The sequence below is a fragment of the Oncorhynchus gorbuscha genome, linkage group LG06 (genome assembly GCF_021184085.1).
Source record: "Oncorhynchus gorbuscha isolate QuinsamMale2020 ecotype Even-year linkage group LG06, OgorEven_v1.0, whole genome shotgun sequence".
NCBI classification, from domain to species: Eukaryota; Metazoa; Chordata; class Actinopteri; order Salmoniformes; family Salmonidae; genus Oncorhynchus; species Oncorhynchus gorbuscha.
The window spans coordinates 444,656-465,894 of record NC_060178.1 but is presented as its reverse complement, the minus strand read 5'-3'; the positions used below and the strand labels follow the sequence as shown (position 1 = coordinate 465,894).

The 21,239-nt window shown below is 42.7% G+C and overlaps 2 protein-coding genes across 3 annotated transcripts in view; one reads left to right on the top strand and one right to left on the bottom strand.

Annotated features, from left to right (window-relative positions):
* Nucleotides 1–7,430, top strand: part of ice2 (interactor of little elongator complex ELL subunit 2) — an 83,699-nt gene extending 76,269 nt beyond the window's left edge. Inside the window, exon 15 of the mRNA XM_046352109.1 lies at nucleotides 6,831–7,430. Coding sequence (XP_046208065.1) covers nucleotides 6,831–7,013 — 183 coding nt within the window. The 3' untranslated portion in view covers nucleotides 7,014–7,430. The remainder of the gene's footprint in view (nucleotides 1–6,830) is intronic.
* Nucleotides 7,431–19,667: 12,237 nt separating this feature from the next.
* cfap161 (cilia and flagella associated protein 161) overlaps nucleotides 19,668–21,239 on the bottom strand; it is a 45,338-nt gene continuing 43,766 nt past the window's right edge. Inside the window, exon 9 of one of the 2 annotated variants that reach the window (XM_046351573.1) lies at nucleotides 19,668–19,885. In XM_046351573.1, coding sequence (XP_046207529.1) covers nucleotides 19,747–19,885 — 139 coding nt within the window. In that variant the 3' untranslated portion in view covers nucleotides 19,668–19,746. Of the gene's footprint in view, nucleotides 19,886–20,825; nucleotides 20,881–21,239 lie in introns of those variants that run through there. The other variant, XM_046351574.1, reaches the window with a different exon arrangement.

The window sequence follows — 21,239 nt, the reverse complement described above, 5'->3', positions numbered from 1 at the left end:
TTCAAGTAACAAACACATATCAACATCAACTGTTCAGAGGAGACTGCATGAGTTAATGCAAAGAAACCACTTTGCAGTAAAGGACACCAATAATAAGAAGAGACTTGCTTGGGCATGAGAAACATGAGCAATGGACATTATACCGGTAGAAAAACAATCCATTGGTCTGATGAATCCAAATGTCAGATGTTTGGTTCCAACCGCTGTGTCTTTGTGAGACGCAGAGTAGGTGAGCGGATGATCTCTGCATGTGTGGTTCCCACTGTGAGCGTGGAAAAGGTGTGATCGTGTGGGGGTGCTTTGCTGGTGACACTGTCAGTGATTTATTTAGAAGTCAAGGCACACTTAACCAGCATGGCTACCACAGCAATCTACAACAATACCATCCCATCTGTTTTGGGTTTAGTGGGGTTATCAGTTGTTTTTTAACAGGTTAATAACCCAACACACCTCCAGGCTCTGTAAGGGCTATTTGACCAAGAAGGAGAGTGATTGAGTGCTGCATCAGATACCTGGCCTCCACAATCACCCGACCTCAACCCAATTGAGATTTTGGGATGAGAGTGTTTGTTTGGACTGCAGGATGAAGGAAAAACAGCCAACAAGTGCTCAGCATATGTGGAAACTCCTTCAAGACTGTTGGAAAAGCATTCCAGGTGAAGTTGGTTGAGTGAATGCCGAGAGTGCAAAAGCTGCCATCAAGGCAAAGGCTAATTTGAAGATTCTAAAATATATTTTGATTGGTTTAACACATGATGTATGTGTTATTTCATAGTTTCTTCACTATTATTCTACAAAGTAGACAATTGCCAAAGTAAAGGAAACCCCTTGAATGAGTAGGTGTGTCCAAACCTTTGACTGGTACTGTTCAGACCCTTTACTTTGTACTTTGTTGAAGCACCTTTTGGCAGTGATTACAAGTCTTCTTGGGTGTGACACTACTAGAGTTTCTCCCATTCTTCTCCCAAGCTTTGTCAGGTTGGATGGGGAGCTTCGCTGCACAGCTGTTTTCAGGTCTCTCCAGAAATGTTGGATCCGATCCAGGCTTTTGCTGGGCCACTCATGGACATTGATACTTGCCTCGAAGCCACTGCGTTGTCTTGGCTGTGTGCTTAGGGTCATTGTCCAGTTGGAAGATGAACTAGACTAGTCTCCCAGTCCCTGCCACTGAAAAACATCCGCACAGAACGATGCAGCCACCACCATGCTTCATGGTGTCAGGTTTCGTACAGAGGTGACACTTGACATTCAGTCCAAAGAGTTCAATCTTGGTTTCATTAGACCAGAGAGTCTTTAGGTGCCTTTTGGCAAACTCCAAGTGGGCTGTCATGTTCCTTTTACTAAGGAGTGGCTTCCATATTTCCACTTTAGCATAAAGGCCTGATTGGTGGAGTGCTGCAGAGATTTGGTATTTTATTAGGATCCCCATTAGCTGTTGCAAAAACGAATTAACTAGGAAGTCGGGGCACCTAGGAAAAATATTCAGATTACAAAGTTATCAATTCCTAAAATAACTTTTCAGATATTTTATCTGATCAATTAGTCTTCTAATTAATGAATTATTTACTGTACCTCCTGTTAGTCTCATTCCAAACGTTGTAAATTGTTGGTTATCTGCACGAACCCAGTCTTCACTATGAGTCATCCATACATCAATTGTCTTAAATCATTGATTTATTACTAAGTAATTCACAGAAATGCATAAACAAACAAACATGGTAAATGTGGTTACATGAAATGATAGGAGAATGTGCCCTAGTGGGCTAAACCGGCATGGTGGCTTGTTAGTCAAAAGGGGGAGTGGGGTCGACTAAAGTCACTACAGTTAATGATTATAACAATTGAAATGCTAATCCTTTACACATGAACGCTCACTCATTCGGGAACAATTGCAATCAAGATATATATTTACGCTCAGTGTGTCGTCTTGATCGCTGGTGAAAAGTTTGTGTCTTTGGTAGAATTGTCCGTCTCTCTCCCTCACTCTCTCTCTCGGTTGTGGTTAGAGGGGATAGTTCAAAGTGACATGCATTCATTTGTTATAGAATAGATGTTTCGGCAGTTGTCGTTATTCGCGTTCAATGATACCGAATTCCTAGCTGCAGACTAGTAATCAATATCAAAGACTTGTTCTTATTCTGTCGTTATCGATAGTCTAAACGTTTAACCACGTGGTATGGTTAAAAGATTCAGTTTTACAACCTTTGTCCTTCTAATGGAGAAAAACATGGTCAGCAACCTTTAGCCATCTCATAATTGAGGTAAGCTTGGTCTGGTGATAATTTCTCAAAGTTGAGTTTTATTGGGAATGGCAGAAAAGGGCTGTCCCAGGATGTCTGACCCTAAATGGGCTCAGGGGCGGTCCTCTGATTTAGTTAAAATCCAATTCCCTTTTTGAGTTTTCCTTCATTAAACAGTCCAAAATCACATTGTAAAATTGTGTAAACAGTATCAGACTCACTCATTCATCTTATACAACAATTAGATGTAAACCTTATATCTGGGGCTATTATATAAACAGCGTTATGGTAATGTGGCCACATCATCTCCCATGAGTTTCCCAAGTTGTGACAAACGGACCAGTTCAGAGCTGGATTCTTCACCGATCTTTTATACATTCTCCGGAACATGACATTTGTTTCGTACCTCAAGTTCTGTGAGGTGGAAGGATTTCCTTTGTTCTCCATGAAAAACGACTCTATAACTGTGTGTCCATGAGGTCTTCTCAGGAATTTACGATCTCTGACCACAGCAGCCTAGTTGAAGGAGGCAAGGGGGAGGCAGGGAGAGGGGGATGGGCTTGCTATACCCAAAGAGGCCAATGTCATGACACATAATACAGAATGACATAAAAAAAACTCCTTTGCACCCCAGTATCTCTACTTGCACATTCATCTTCTGCACATCTATCACTCTAGTGTTTAAATTGCTAAATTGTAATTATTTCGCCACTATGGCCTATTTATTGCCTTACCTCATTTGCACACACTGTACATAGACTTAAAAAAATGTATGTTGTGTTATTGACTGTATGTTTGTTTATTCCATGTGTACCTCTGTGTTGTTGTTTGTGTCGCACTGCTTTGCTTTATCTTGGCCAGGTCACAGTTGTAAATGAGAACTTGTTCTCAACTAGCCTACCTGGTTAAATAAAGGGAACTTGTTCTCAACTAGCCTACCTGGTTAAATAAAGGGAACTTGTTCTCAACTAGCCTACCTGGTGAAATAAATAAATAAATAATACAGAACATCATTAGACAAGAACAGAACTACATACATTTTTTAAAAGGCAAACGTAGCCTTCATATCAATGCATACACACACACTATCTAGGTCAAATAAGGGAGAGGTGTCGTGCCGCGAGGTGTTGCTTTATCTGTTTTTTGAAACCAGGTTTGCTGTTTATTTGAGATGAAAGGAAGTTCCATGCAATAAGCGCTCTACAGTGGCTTGTGAAAGTATTCACCCCTTGGTAGTTTTCCTATTTTGTTGCCTTACAATCTGGAATTAAAATAGATTTTTTGGGGGGGGTTATATCATTTGATTTACACAACATGCCTACCACTTTGAAGATGCTAAATATTTTTTATTGTGAAACAAACAAGAAATAAGACAAAAAAATGAAACTTGATTGTGCATAACTATTCACCCCCCCAAAGTCAATACTATGTACCTTTTGCAGCAATTACAGCTGCAAGTCTCTTGGGGTATGTCTCTATAAGCCTGGCACAACTAGCCACTGGGATTTTTGCCCATTCTTCAAGGCAAACTGCTCCGGCTCCATCAAGTTGTATGTGTTCCGCTTGTGTACAGCAATCTTTAAGTCATACCACAGATTCTCAATTGGATTGAGGTCTGGGCTTTGATTAGGCCATTCCAAGATATTTACATTTTTCCCTTTAAACCACTTGAGTGTTGCTTTAGCAGTATGCTTAGGGTCATTGTCCTGCTGGAAGGTGAACCTCCGTCCCAGTCTCAAATCTCTGGAAGGCTGAAACAGGTTTCCCTCAAGAATATCCTTGTATTTAGCGCCATCCCTCATTCCTTCAATTCTGACCAGTTTCCCAGTCCCTGCTGATGAACTACATTCCCACAGTATGATGCTGCCACCACCATGCTTCACTGTGGGGGTGGTATTATTGGGGTGATGAGAGGTGTTGGGTTTGAGCCAGACATAGCATTTTCCTTGATGACCAAAAATTTAGACCAGTTTATTACTGGCCACCCATTCTAAAAACCGACTGCAACTCTTTAAGGGTTTCAGTGACTTCATTAGTTGTCCTGTTTCTACAACCTGGAGTCCATCTGTGGTAAATTCAATTGATTGGACATGGAAAGGCACACACCTGTCTATATAAGGTCCCACAGTTGACAGTGAATGTCAGAGCAAAAACCAAGCCATGGGGTCGAAGGAGTTGTCCGTAGAGCTCTGAGTTGTGTTGAGGCACAGATCTGGGAAGGGATCTGGAAATAATTTTGCACGCCCAATTTTTCAGTTTTTGATTTGTTTAAAAAGTTTGAAATATCCAATAAATGTCGTTCCACTTCATGATTGTGTCCCACTTGTTGTTGATTCTTCACAAAAAAATACAGTTTTATATCTTTGTTTGAAGCCTGAAATGTGGCAAAAGGTCGCAAAGTTCAAGGGGGCCGAATACTTTCGCAAGGCACTGTACATAGAGCCATGACTGCATGGAACTCTATTCCACATTTGTGCTGCCTCACTTCCACAAGTACCTGATGCAGCAGTAATATTACATTTAAAAAACAGATAAAAATATACCTTATGGAACAGCGGGGACTGTGAGGCAGCACAAACATTGGCACAGACACACATGATAACATACGCACTCTACACACACATACACAGAGATGTTGTACTGTAGATATGTGGTGGAGTAGGGGCCTGAGGGCACACCGTGTGTTGTGACATCTGTGAGTATATTTTAATGTTTTTTAAATGGTATAACTGCCTTCATTTTGCGGGAAGAGAAGTTGCTGGCTTGATGAGGATCCATAATAAATACAAATACCCAAGACTCAAGGCTGTAATCGCTGCCAAAGGTGCTTCAACAAAGTACTGAGTAAAGGGTCTGAATACTTATGTAAATGTAATATTCAATTATTATTATTTTTTAATACATTTACAAACATTTCTAAATACCTGTTTTTGCTTTGTCATTAGGGGGTATTGTGATGTCATTAGGGGGTATTGTGATGTCATTAAGGGGTATTGTGATGTCATTAGGGGTTGTAACGACGTTCGTCTGTTGTAAGAAGAGAGTCAGACCGAAATGCAGCGCGTAGGTTATTCATGACTTTAATGAAAGAACGTGGTACATGAAATAACTGAAAACTAAATACAAAAAAAAACAGAACGGAACGTGAAACTAATTACAGCCTATCTGGTGACTACAACACAGAGACAGGAACAAACACCCACAAAATACAACTCGAACTCAGGCTACCTAAATACGGTTCCCAATCCGAGACAACGAGAATCACCTGACTCCAATTGAGAATCGCCTCAGGCAGCCAAGCCTAACTAGACACACCCCTAATCATACACAATCCCAATTAATACAAACCCCAATATGAAACACAACATATAAACCCATGTCACACCCTGGCCTACCCAAACATATAACAAAAACACAAAATACAATGACCAAGGCGTGACAGGGGTATTGTGGGGGGGGGGGGGGGGGGCACGACAATGGCTCTGAATACTATACTTTTACTTTTTACTTTATACTTTATACTAGCTTTTGAAATATTAATGGGAATAATATATATGTTTCCTGGTTGCTAAAATTCTAATAGTTCGCCTACTTTCAGTTTGTGACAGCAAGCAAGTATAGTGTAGAGAATGTTTGTTCAAAAACATGTAGGGGGTGGATCAACTTTAACATTGTGGCTTCCATCAATGTAATTGTCTGCATTTCCAGGCCCCTTAAAATATATATTATGAATGATTTCCTTTATTATTTTCCCCTAACCGTACCATTTAGTAAACTAATGGACAACAACTCTAAGGCTTCTACTTCCAGCTTATACATACTATGTACATGTTAGACACAGTATATTTTACAATAGTTATCTTCTGTTTGTTTGTAGTCTCATCCTTCAGCTATCCTCAACCCCTCCCAGTTTTTATTTATATTTATCATATTTTTCAACTCTGCTGTGATGTTTCACACAAGTTCTGAACCTTTCTTATTCTCGTAGTTTCTAAAGATTGTAAAGTTAAAAAAAGACATTTTTGCTTAGAGGGAAATTGACTGACTTTTCAGATTACCCAGCAGAACTATCTGCAGAGTTAGCTCCAGGTAAATGTTTCAATTCTTCTGCCATTCCTGGACCTTCGACCAGAAGCCGAAAATAAAATACGGAAAAACAAAACTTAAGAACGAGTGCATTGAAACACATAGAACAGATCAAACCATTCTTAGACTCGCTTTCAATGAGAATATCAGAACTATTACTGACAGCAGCGTAGCAGCGTAGCCTAGTGGTTAGAGCGTTGGACTACTAACCGGAAGGTTATGAGAATATCAGAACTATTACTGACATGTCTGTGAATTTGGTCAGCCCAAAAAGTTGCCTTAATGAGTAACTGTAGAACCAGCAGGAAGGTATCATCATGGTGGAAAGATGGAACCTGAAACATTCTGTTCACTCTCAGTTTTCTTTTTTGTTGCTCCAGGCCTTCAGGGTAACACCCTCTAACACACCCTAACATGTCTGTCATAACACACCCCTCTCATACAGCTAGTCTGCCCCTAGCAGCTCCCATAGCAGTTACTCTCTCCTCTCTCCTGTCCTCCCAGGCAAGGAAGGGCGGGGCTGGAGAACCAGGGACGCCGGGACCAAGTAAGGGGAAGGTAGGGCCAGCTAACCCCGCCTCAAGCCGGGGAGCGAAGAAGAAGAAGAATAAAGGGAAGAGAACACAGAGGCGAGACAAGTGGATGAAGAGGCAGATCCAACGCTCTATCCAGCAGAACAGCCCTTAGGACCACCTACAGAACCATTTATAAATCAAATGTTATTGGTCGCATACACATGTTTAGTAGATGTTATTGCGGGTGTAGCAAAATGCTTGTGTTTCTAGCTACAACAGTGCAGTAATATTTAACAAATAATATTGAACAATTTCACAAGTGTTAGATATGCATGTATAGAACCATTATAGCATGGCACTTGCAATGCCAGGTTTGTGGGTTCGATTCTCATGAGGGACCAGTATGAAAATGTATGCTCTGGATGAAAGCGTCTGCTAAATTACTAAAATGTTGAGTGGGTTGGTGAACTTTCTGCATTATTCAGATTAAAGATTATAATAGTCACATGTACAGGGGGGCAGGTGTGAATACAGTGTTTAATAGTCACATGTACAGGGTTACAGGTGTGAATACAGTGTTTAATAGTCACATGTACAGGGTTGCAGCTGTTATTACAGGGTACAGTGTTTAATAGTCACATGTACAGGGTTACAGGTGTTATTACAGGGTACAGTGTTTAATAGTCACATGTACAGGGTTACAGGTGTTATTACAGGGTACAGTGTTTAATAGTCACATGTACAGGGTTACAGGTGTTATTACAGGGTACAGTGTTTAATAGTCACATGTACAGGGTTGCAGGTGTGATGGCAGGGTACAGTGTTTAATAGTCACATGTACAGGGGGGCAGGTGTTATTACAGTGTTTAATAGTCACATGTACAGGGTTACAGGTGTTATTACAGTGTTTAATAGTCACATGTACAGGGTTGCAGGTGTTATTACAGGGTACAGTGTTGCAGGTGTGATTAGAGTACAGTGAAATTCTTGAGCTCCAATTTATATATATATATATACACACACACACACATTAACTATCAAAATAATATGTATATGTACCTTAAATGTCAAAATAATAATTATGTATACTCACATTAACTGTGGCAATGAATAAGAACATTTAAAAACCTACAATGTTTTGAAGAACTTGAGGCGAGACACCCCCCTTTGTAGTGAAAATACAGAAAGATAAACTATTGAATATGACATCATGCTTTGGAGAGCTCAATAGCATATGACTTTAAATATATTTTGATCGAATAAGAGCTTAAACGGTGTACCTTTTCCTTGGGAAAAGTCAAGAAGTGTGGTGGCTAGTCCTTGGGCCAGGGCTGGTCTGACTCAGAGGTGGAGACTAGTGGCAGAGTTTTATTATAGGCCCTAGACATTACATTGTACTAACCCTTTACACCCTTCCAGTACAGCACCACAGCTCAGCTCGCTTCAGTACAGTCAGGTAAGGTGCCAATTCCTTTACGTGTCACTACAATAGATTTACCTACATAAGGGATGCGAGTGGCATTTCCCGTATAGTTGATGAGAATCTCCATCTTGCAAATGTCCCTTATGTCTGTGGATGTTATTGAAATAGTCCTACGGCCCCAGATCGTCCCCCAGTGCCCAGAAAAAAAGGATCTCTGGCATTTGGTTTCGGCGTTGTAAAGTTTTCACATTTTTCCACTGTACTGGAAAATTCCACCAGATGGCAACTAGCTGCTTATTGCAAATGGACAAAACATCAAACGGACATGGCCGTTTCTCGTAAATGGAAAAGACTTCGAAGACGAAACTCGGTGAGCACAGGTTTGGCCAAATGTGCTTTTAGCCCATAAATAAGATGGCGTTGAGGCCACAACACTCTTTGAGTTCAGGCCCATTTTCTGGAATTAATGGTCAAAAACAGTAATACATATATAATAATTAATATATAATACTAATTTGACCACTTCACGTCAAAGTACATAAACTTATGGTGCAAGGAAAAATAGAACCAGCCATTTATCGTAATTTACGAGAAATTGTACAACGTCCGTCTGGTGATGGTTACATTTTCAGGCGAATCCATTAAGGAGGGTTTCGGAGCTCTATGTAATTTCTGTGATTATCTGTACTCACACACAGTCAATGTGGAGTGACACAGTGTGAGGCTTACAGACACACAGAGCATGCAATAGTTACCTGTGTTCGAACTATCAAAGAACCATCAGACCTAGATCTTTGAAACTTTAGAAACCTTAACTCGATAGTGCACGATGAGTTATGTGGCTCTAGAAGGTTCTCAGGCTGAGAAACAGCCTTGTCCATTTGCAAAACCTTCAATTCATTTTTAATGTCTCGAAAATGACAACATTTAGAAAAGTCCCAGAATCACAAGAGTAAACTCAGCAAAAAAAGAAACATCCCTTTTTCAGGACCCTGTCTTTCAATGATAATTCGTAAAAAAATTAAATAACTTCACAGAAGTTCATTGTAAAAGTTTTAAACACTGTTTCCCATGCTTGTTCAATAAACCAAAAACAATTCAATGTTAGTAACACCTCCGCCTTTGTGGGATGCATGGGGGATATGGTCACAAGTGTAACCAGGAGGAGAGGCCTAATTTAGCACAGTAGATTCATCAGACTTAAGCCATGTTTCAGTCAGGCCAATCACATCAAGATTATGAATAGTAATTAGTTCATTGACTATAACTGCCTTGTAAGTGAGGGATCTAACATTAAGTAGCCCTATTTTGAGAGTATCATGATCTCTTTCAATAATGACAGGAATGGAGGAGGTCTTTATCCTAGTGAGATTGCTAAGGCGAACACCGCCATGTATAGTTTTGCCCAACCTAGATCGAAGCACAGACCTGGTCTCAATGGGAATAGCTGACTACACTGACTGTCCACTAAGCTGGCAGGCTGGCTGACAGGGTGCAGGCCAGGAAGCAGGCTCTCATTGTGGAGCTTGAGGAGTTAGAGCCCTGTCTATGTTGCTAGATAAGATGAGAACACCCCTCCAGCTAGGATGGAGTCCGTCACTCCTCAGCAGGCCAGGCTTGGTCGAGTTTGTGGGTGTGTCCCAGCGGGTCACACACAGTAGTGTGTGAAAGAGAGACCCGAGAAGGCTCTGCCTCCAACTCTGACTCGTTGCTTAATGGGGAGAACCGGTTGAACGTTTCTGACTCCTGAATGATCGACACTGGTTCAGTATTCCGAAAGCATTTCTTTCCAGAAGCAAAATTGTCCGGCTGCGGGGACTGTGCGAGGGAATTTACACTACTATCTGTACTTACTGGTGGCACAGACGCTGTTTCCTCCTTTCCTACACTTAAATTGCACTCGCCTAATGATTGCATCTGAAGCTGTGCTTGCAACACGGCTATCCACACCATAAGGCGATTGTTCTCCTGTATATTATGAGTACAGCGTCTACAATTAGATGGCATAGTGTTAATGTTACTACTTAGCTTCGGCTGTTGGAGGTCCTGAAGAACCACGTCCAGATTAAGAGTGAAAAAGTTTAATGAAAAAAGTTGAGTGTGGAAAAAACTAATATGTTGGTAAACGTGTTAAATGCAGATTTGGATTAAATGGTTATTAAAAGTAAAAAACAAACAGTTTGGCAGGAAGCCAAGTCGCAACAGACAGCACAACAGCACCGGGGTATTTTTTCAATTTCCTACAGTAAATAACAACTCCATTATTTGGGTTAAGGTTAGGGGAAAGGTTAGCTAACATGCTAGATAGTTGCAAAGTAGCTCAAAAGTACTAAGTAGTTTAAAAGTAGCTAAGGCTGTCTGTGATGAGATTTGAACGCGCAGCCTTTGTGTTGCTAGACGTTCCCGTTATACGGCCGGCCATCCACCCGGACCAGCCACCCAACTTTAGTTTTTTGTCTTAAGTAACGATCTGTCTTAACGGCTGGCCAGCCACCCAACTTTAGTTTTTTGTCTTAAGTAACGATCTGTCTTAACGTCCGGCCATCCACCCAACTTTAGTTTTTGTCTTAAGTAACGATCTGTCTTAACGGCCGGCCAGCCACCCAACTTTAGTTTTTGTCTTAAGTAACGATCTGCCTTAATGTTACCATACTAAATGTAACATACGGTATCATATTAGTTTTGAGTGTCTTGGATTTACATTTCCTGTGTTACATCTAGTCTATGAGACCAGGCTGCAGTGCCGGTTTGATGACTTGTGATTGGGCGACAACAAGCTGCACGCGGCACTTATGAAAAGCAAGAGCAGTATAGCAAATCAAATCAAATCAAATCAAATTTATTTATATAGCCCTTCGTACATCAGCTGATATCTCAAAGTGCTGTACAGAAACCCAGCCTAAAACCCCAAACAGCAAACAATGCAGGTGTAAAAGCACGGTGGCTAGGAAAAACTCCCTAGAAAGGCCAAAACCTAGGAAGAAACCTAGAGAGGAACCGGGCTATGTGGGGTGGCCAGTCCTCTTCTGGCTGTGCCGGGTAGAGATTATAACAGAAAATGACCAAGATGTTCAAATGTTCATAAATGACCAGCATGGTCAAATAATAATAAGGCAGAACAGTTGAAACTGGAGCAGCAGCACAGTCAGGTGGACTGGGGACAGCAAGGAGCCATCATGTCAGGTAGTCCTGGGGCACGGTCCTAGGGCTCAGGTCCTCCGAGAGAGAGAAAGAAAGAGAGAATTAGAGAGAGCATATGTGGGGTGGCCAGTCCTCTTCAGGCTGTGCCGGGTGGAGATTATAACAGAACGTGGCCAAGATGTTCAAATGTTCATAAATGACCAGCATGGTTGAATAATAGTAAGGCAGAACAGTTGAAACTGGAGCAGGAGCATGGCCAGGTGGACTGGGGACAGCAAGGAGTCCTCATGTCAGGTAGTCCTGGGACATGGTCCTAGGGCCCAGGCCAGTTGAAACTGGAGCAGCAGCATGGCCAGGTGGACTGGGGACAGCAAGGAGTCATCATGTCAGGTAGTCCTGGGGCATGGTTCTAGGGCTCAGGTCCTCCGAGAGAGAGAAAGAAGGAGAGAAGGAGAGAATTAGAGAACGCACACTTAGATTTACACAGGACACCGAATAGGACAGGAGAAGTACTCCAGATAAACAAACTGACCCTAGCAGCATAAATTATACACGTTTCTCTTTCTCTCCGTGGGAAGTGTGATGTGGGCCATCTGCACACAGATAGAACAATGATCCAGATAATTCATTGGATATTGCATTGTGTCCTGCCACCAACCCCCCCTCTTTTAGGCTACTGCTACTCTCTGTTCATCATATATGCATAGTCACTTTAACCATATCTACATGTACATACTACCTCAATCAGCCTGACTAAACCGGTGTCTGTATGTAGCCTCACTGCTGTTATTTTCCACTGTCCTTCTACTGTTGTTTTATTTCTTTACTTACCTATTGTTCACCTAATATATTTTTTGCACTTTTGGTTAGAACCTGTAAGCAAGCGTTTCACTGTAAGGTGTATTGTATTCGTCGCACGTGACAAATAATGTGTGAAGCATCCAGTTGGGGTTTCCACTCACTACCAACTACACTGTACTAACCCTTTACACTGTACTAACCCTTTACACTGTACTAACCCAGTAACCATTTACACTGTACTAACCCAGTAACCCTTTACACTGTACTAACCCAGTAACCCTTTACACTGTACTAACCCTTTACACTGTACTAACCCTTTACACTGTACTAACCCTTTACACTGTACTAACTCAGTAACCCTTTACACTGTACTAACCCAGTAACCATTTACACTGTACTAACCCAGTAACCCTTTACACTGTACTAACTCAGTAACCCTTTACACTGTACTAACCCAGTAACCCTTTACACTGTACTAACCCAGTAACCCTTTACACTGTACTAACCCTTTACACTGTACTAACCCTTTACACTGTACTAACCCTTTACACTGTACTAACCCAGTAACCATTTACACTGTACTAACCCAGTAACCCTTTACACTGTACTAACTCAGTAACCCTTTACACTGTACTAACCCAGTAACCCTTTACACTGTACTAACCCAGTAACCCTTTACACTGTACTAACCCTTTACACTGTACTAACCCTTTACACTGTACTAACCCAGTAACCCTTTACACTGTACAAACCCTTTACACTGTACTAACCCAGTAACCCTTTACACTGTACTAACCCAGTAGCCCTTTACACTGTACTAACCCAGTAACCCTTTACACTGTACTAACCATTTACACTGTACTAACCCTTTACACTGTACTAACCCAGTAACCCTTTACACTGTGCTAACCTTTTACACTGTCCTAACCCAGTAACCCTTTACACTGTACTAACCCTTTACACTGTACTAACCCAGTAACCCTTTACACTGTACTAACCCTTTACACTGTACTAACCCTTTACACTGTACTAACCCAGTAACCCTTTACACTGTACTAACCCTTTACACTGTACTAACCCTTTACACTGTACTAACCCAGTAACCATTTACACTGTACTAACCCAGTAACCCTTTACACTGTACTAACCCAGTAACCCTTTACACTGTACTAACCCTTTACACTGTACTAACCCTTTACACTGTACTAACCCTTTACACTGTACTAACCCAGTAACCATTTACACTGTACTAACCCAGTAACCCTTTACACTGTACTAACTCAGTAACCCTTTACACTGTACTAACCCAGTAACCCTTTACACTGTACTAACCCTTTACACTGTACTAACCCTTTACACTGTACTAACTCAGTAACCCTTTACACTGTACTAACCCAGTAACCATTTACACTGTACTAACCCAGTAACCCTTTACACTGTACTAACTCAGTAACCCTTTACACTGTACTAACCCAGTAACCCTTTACACTGTACTAACCCAGTAACCCTTTACACTGTACTAACCCTTTACACTGTACTAACCCTTTACACTGTACTAACCCTTTACACTGTACTAACCCAGTAACCATTTACACTGTACTAACCCAGTAACCCTTTACACTGTACTAACTCAGTAACCCTTTACACTGTACTAACCCAGTAACCCTTTACACTGTACTAACCCAGTAACCCTTTACACTGTACTAACCCTTTACACTGTACTAACCCTTTACACTGTACTAACCCAGTAACCCTTTACACTGTACTAACCCTTTACACTGTACTAACCCAGTAACCCTTTACACTGTACTAACCCAGTAGCCCTTTACACTGTACTAACCCAGTAACCCTTTACACTGTACTAACCATTTACACTGTACTAACCCTTTACACTGTACTAACCCAGTAACCCTTTACACTGTGCTAACCTTTTACACTGTCCTAACCCAGTAACCCTTTACACTGTACTAACCCTTTACACTGTACTAACCCAGTAACCCTTTACACTGTACTAACCCTTTACACTGTACTAACCCAGTAACCCTTTACACTGTACTAACCCTTTACACTGTACTAACTCAGTAACCCTTTACACTGTACTAACCCAGTAACCCTTTACACTGTACTAACCCTTTACACTGTACTAACCCAGTAACCCTTTACACTGTACTAACCCTTTACACTGTACTAACTCAGTAACCCTTTACACTGTACTAACCCAGTAACCCTTTACACTGTACTAACCCAGTAACCCTTTACACTGTACTAACTCAGTAACCCTTTACACTGTACTAACCCTTTACACTGTACTAACATTTACATTTACATTTAAGTCATTTAGCAGACGCTCTTATCCAGAGCGACTTACAAATTGGTGCATTCACCTTATGACGTCCAGTGGAACAGTCACTTTACAATAGTGCATCTAAATCTTAAAGGGGGGGGGGTGAGCAGGATTACTTATCCTATCCTAGGTATTCCTTAAAGAGGTGGGGTTTCAGGTGTCTCCGGAAGGTGGTGATTGACTCCGCTGTCCTGCCGTCGTGAGGGAGTTTGTTCCACCATTGGGGGCCAGAGCAGCGAACAGTTTAGACTGGGCTGAGCGGGAACTGTACTTCCTCAGTGGTAGGGAGGCGAGCAGGCCAGAGGTGGATGAACGCAGTGCCCTTGTTTGGGTGTAGGACCTGATCAGAGCCTGGAGGTACTGAGGTGCCGTTCCCCTCACAGCTCCGTAGGCAAGCACCATGGTCTTGTAGCGGATGCGAGCTTCAACTGGAAGCCAGTGGAGAGAGCGGAGGAGCGGGGTGACGTGAGAGAACTTGGGAAGGTTGAACACCAGACGGGCTGCGGCGTTCTGGATGAGTTGTAGGGGTTTAATGGCACAGGCAGGGAGCCCAGCCAACAGCGAGTTGCAGTAATCCAGACGGGAGATGACAAGTGCCTGGATTAGGACCTGCGCCGCTTCCTGTGTGAGGCAGGGTCGTACTCTGCGGATGTTGTAGAGCATGAACCTACAGGAACGGGCCACCGCCTTGATGTTAGTTGAGAACGACAGGGTGTTGTCCAGGATCACGCCAAGGTTCTTAGCGCTCTGGGAGGAGGACACAATGGAGTTGTCAACCGTGATGGCGAGATCATGGAACGGGCAGTCCTTCCCCGGGAGGAAGAGCAACTCCGTCTTGCCGAGGTTCAGCTTGAGGTGGTGATTCGTCATCCACACTGATATGTCTGCCAGACATGCAGAGATGCGATTCGCCACCTGGTCATCAGAAGGTGGAAAGGAGAAGATTAATTGTGTGTCGTCTGCATAGCAATGATAGGAGAGACCATGTGAGGTTATGACAGAGCCAAGTGACTTGGTGTATAGCGAGAATAGGAGAGGGCCTAGAACAGAGCCCTGGGGGACACCAGTGGTGAGCGCGCGTGGTGAGGAGACAGATTCTCGCCACGCCACCTGGTAGGAGCGACCTGTCAGGTAGGACGCAATCCAAGCGTGGGCCGCGCCGTTGATGCCCAACTCGGAGAGGGTGGAGAGGAGGATCTGATGATTCACAGTATCGAAGACAGCCGATAGGTCTAGAGGGATGAGAGCAGAGGGAGAGAGTTAGCTTTAGCGGTGCGGAGCGCCTCCGTGATACAGAGAAGAGCAGTCTCAGTTGAAAGACTAGTCTTGAAACCTGACTGATTTGGATCAAGAAGGTCATTCTGAGAGAGATAGCGGGAGAGCTGGCCAAGGACGGCATGTTCAAGAGTTTTGGAGAGAAAAGAAAGAAGGGATACTGGTCTGAAGTTGTTGACATCGGAGGGATCGAGTGTAGGTTTTTTCAGAAGGGGTGCAACTCTCGCTCTCTTGAAGACGGAAGGGACGTAGCCAGCGGTCAGGGATGAGTTGATGAGCGAGGTGAGGTAAGGGAGAAGGTCTCCGGAAATGGTCTGGTAACCCAGTAACCCTTTACACTGTACTAACTCAGTAACCCTTTACACTGTACTAACCCAGTAACCCTTTACACTGTACTAACCCTTTACACTGTACTAACCCTTTACACTGTACTAACCCAGTAACCCTTTACACTGTGCTAACCTTTTACACTGTCCTAACCCAGTAACCCTTTACACTGTACTAACCCTTTACACTGTACTAACCCAGTAACCCTTTACACTGTACTAACCCTTTACACTGTACTAACCCAGTAACCCTTTACACTGTACTAACCCTTTACACTGTACTAACTCAGTAACCCTTTACACTGTACTAACCCAGTAACCCTTTACACTGTACTAACCCTTTACACTGTACTAACCCAGTAACCCTTTACACTGTACTAACCCTTTACACTGTACTAACTCAGTAACCCTTTACACTGTACTAACCCAGTAACCCTTTACACTGTACTAACCCAGTAACCCTTTACACTGTACTAACTCAGTAACCCTTTACACTGTACTAACCCTTTACACTGTACTAACATTTACATTTACATTTAAGTCATTTAGCAGACGCTCTTATCCAGAGCGACTTACAAATTGGTGCATTCACCTTATGACGTCCAGTGGAACAGTCACTTTACAATAGTGCATCTAAATCTTAAAGGGGGGGGGGTGAGCAGGATTACTTATCCTATCCTAGGTATTCCTTAAAGAGGTGGGGTTTCAGGTGTCTCCGGAAGGTGGTGATTGACTCCGCTGTCCTGCCGTCGTGAGGGAGTTTGTTCCACCATTGGGGGGCCAGAGCAGCGAACAGTTTAGACTGGGCTGAGCGGGAACTGTACTTCCTCAGTGGTAGGGAGGCGAGCAGGCCAGAGGTGGATGAACGCAGTGCCCTTGTTTGGGTGTAGGACCTGATCAGAGCCTGGAGGTACTGAGGTGCCGTTCCCCTCACAGCTCCGTAGGCAAGCACCATGGTCTTGTAGCGGATGCGAGCTTCAACTGGAAGCCAGTGGAGAGAGCGGAGGAGCGGGGTGACGTGAGAGAACTTGGGAAGGTTGAACACCAGACGGGCTGCGGCGTTCTGGATGAGTTGTAGGGGTTTAATGGCACAGGCAGGGAGCCCAGCCAACAGCGAGTTGCAGTAATCCAGACGGGAGATGACAAGTGCCTGGATTAGGACCTGCGCCGCTTCCTGTGTGAGGCAGGGTCGTACTCTGCGGATGTTGTAGAGCATGAACCTACAGGAACGGGCCACCGCCTTGATGTTAGTTGAGAACGACAGGGTGTTGTCCAGGATCACGCCAAGGTTCTTAGCGCTCTGGGAGGAGGACACAATGGAGTTGTCAACCGTGATGGCGAGATCATGGAACGGGCAGTCCTTCCCCGGGAGGAAGAGCAACTCCGTCTTGCCGAGGTTCAGCTTGAGGTGGTGATTCGTCATCCACACTGATATGTCTGCCAGACATGCAGAGATGCGATTCGCCACCTGGTCATCAGAAGGTGGAAAGGAGAAGATTAATTGTGTGTCGTCTGCATAGCAATGATAGGAGAGACCATGTGAGGTTATGACAGAGCCAAGTGACTTGGTGTATAGCGAGAATAGGAGAGGGCCTAGAACAGAGCCCTGGGGGACACCAGTGGTGAGCGCGCGTGGTGAGGAGACAGATTCTCGCCACGCCACCTGGTAGGAGCGACCTGTCAGGTAGGACGCAATCCAAGCGTGGGCCGCGCCGTTGATGCCCAACTCGGAGAGGGTGGAGAGGAGGATCTGATGATTCACAGTATCGAAGACAGCCGATAGGTCTAGAGGGATGAGAGCAGAGGAGAGAGAGTTAGCTTTAGCGGTGCGGAGCGCCTCCGTGATACAGAGAAGAGCAGTCTCAGTTGAAAGACTAGTCTTGAAACCTGACTGATTTGGATCAAGAAGGTCATTCTGAGAGAGATAGCGGGAGAGCTGGCCAAGGACGGCATGTTCAAGAGTTTTGGAGAGAAAAGAAAGAAGGGATACTGGTCTGAAGTTGTTGACATCGGAGGGATCGAGTGTAGGTTTTTTCAGAAGGGGTGCAACTCTCGCTCTCTTGAAGACGGAAGGGACGTAGCCAGCGGTCAGGGATGAGTTGATGAGCGAGGTGAGGTAAGGGAGAAGGTCTCCGGAAATGGTCTGGTAACCCAGTAACCCTTTACACTGTACTAACCCAGTAACCCTTTATACTGTACTAACCCTTTACACTGTACTAACCCTTTACACTGTACTAACCCAGTAACCCTTTACACTGTACTTAGCCAGTAACCCTTTACACTGTACTAACCCTTTACACTGTACTAACTCAGTAACCATTTACACCGTACTAACCCAGTAACCCTTTACACTGTACTAACCCTTTACACTGTACTAACCCAGTAACCCTTTACACTGTACTAACCCAGTAACCCTTTACACTGTACTTAGACAGTAACCCTTTACACCGTACTAACCCAGTAACCCTTTACACTGTACTAACCCTTTACACTGTACTAACCCAGTAACCCTTTACAATGTACTAACCCAGTAACCCTTTACACTGTAATAACCCTTTACACTGTACTAACCCTTTACACTGTTCTAACCCAGTAACCCTTTACACTGTACTAACCCAGTAACCCTTTACACTGTACTAACCCAGTAACCCTTTACACTGTTCTAACCCAGTAACCCTTTACACTGTACTAACCCAGTAACCCTTTACACTGTACTAACTCAGTAACCCTTTACACTGTACTAACTCAGTAACCATTTACACTGTACTAACCCAGTAACCCTTTACACTGTACTAACCCTTTACACTGTACTAACCCTTTACACTGTACTAACCCAGTAACCCTTTACACTGTACTAACCCTTTACACTGTACTAACCCAGTAACCCTTTACAATGTACTAACCCAGTAACCCTTTACACTGTAATAACCCTTTACACTGTACTAACCCTTTACACTGTTCTAACCCAGTAACCCTTTACACTGTACTAACCCAGTAACCCTTTACACTGTACTAACCCAGTAACCCTTTACACTGTTCTAACCCAGTAACCCTTTACACTGTACTAACCCAGTAACCCTTTACACTGTACTAACCCAGTAACCCTTTACACTGTACTAACCCAGTAACCCTTTACACTGTACTAACTCAGTAACCATTTACACTGTACTAACCCAGTAACCCTTTACACTGTACTAACCCAGTAACCCTTTACAATGTACTAACCCTTTACACTGTACTAACCCAGTAACCCTTTACACTTAACTAACCCAGTAACCCTTTACACTGTACTAACTCAGTAACCATTTACACTGTACTAACCCAGTAACCCTTTACACTGTACTAACCCTTTACACTGTACTAACCCTTTACACTGTACTAACCCAGTAACCCTTTACACTGTACTAACCCAGTAACCCTTTACACTATACTAACCCAGTAACCCGGTACACTGTACTATGATGACTGTGGTGGTGACGTTCCCACTTTCTTTGAGCAGTAATAAAAACGAGATGATCAGAATCAAACCTTTATTGAAACTGTGCCACTTAATTTAATATTCCCTGTTGTGTGTGTGTTAAGTGCCATTGTGTGTCTATGGGTGGTCCAGTAGAGTAAGCCCGTCCCCTGCAGGGTCAGCGGTCAGCAGCAGCCAATGGTTGATGTCTCGCTCGGCCTTATGGGAGTCCAGGAAGGTGTGGGCTGTCACCTCATATTCTTTACCATACGGAGTCCTGCAGGAATATACAATATAATATTACTTCTACACTACTACAATAGTACTAATACTACACTATTACAATACTACTACAATAGTACTAATACTACACTATTACAATACTACTAATACTACACTATTACAATACTACTACTACTACAATAGTACTAATACTACACTATTACAATAATACTACAATAGTACTAATACTACACTATTACAATACTACTACTACTACAATAGTACTAATACTACACTATTACAATACTACTACTACTACAATAGTACTAATACTACACTATTACAATACTACTACTACTGCCACCTCGTATTCTTTACCATGCAGAGTCCTGTTAGAGACAATAATATATACAAGATTACTACCATACTACTAGCTACTCACACTACTGCTACTGCTGTCACCTCATATCCTTTACCATGCAGAGTCCTGTTAGAGACAATAATACTAGCACTACTACTACACTATTACAATACTACTACTACTACAATAGTACTAATACTACACTATTACAATAATACTACAATAGTACTAATACTACACTATTACAATACTACTACTACTACAATAGTACTAATACTACACTATTACAATACTACTACTACTACAATAGTACTAATACTACACTATTACAATACTACTACTACTGCCACCTCGTATTCTTTACCATGCAGAGTCCTGTTAGAGACAATAATATATACAAGATTACTACCATACTACTAGCTACTCACACTACTGCTACTGCTGTCACCTCATATCCTTTACCATGCAGAGTCCTGTTAGAGACAATAATACTAGCACTACTACTACACTACTGCTGTCACCTCATATCCTTTACCATGCAGAGTCCTGTTAGAGACAATAATACTAGCACTACTACTACACTACTGCTGTCACCTCATATCCTTTACCATGCAGAGTCCTGTTAGAGACAATAATACTAGCACTACTACTACACTACTGCCACCTCATATCCTTTACCATACGGAGTCCTGTCAGACACAATTATACACAATATTACTACTATACTGCTACAATCCTGTGCCTCTAAATTGAAGATGCTTTTCATAATTTGACGACATTCAGAAACAACTTCACCAATGGAAAGACGGTTCATATTTTTTTCCAATCTCAAAGCAGACAGATTTTAACAGTAAATTATCAACCCATTGAAAGGGTGGCCTCTTATCTTGGTATCTGGATAGATTAAAAACGTCGTTTTGAACAGCACATACAATTTGTATCTCAAAAGTTGGGTTTTATTTCAGGAATAAATCTTGTTTCTTTATGTGTCAGGAAAGACCTAATATAGTTTACATGTGTCATGACGTGGCCCTTTCTGGGTATAGAT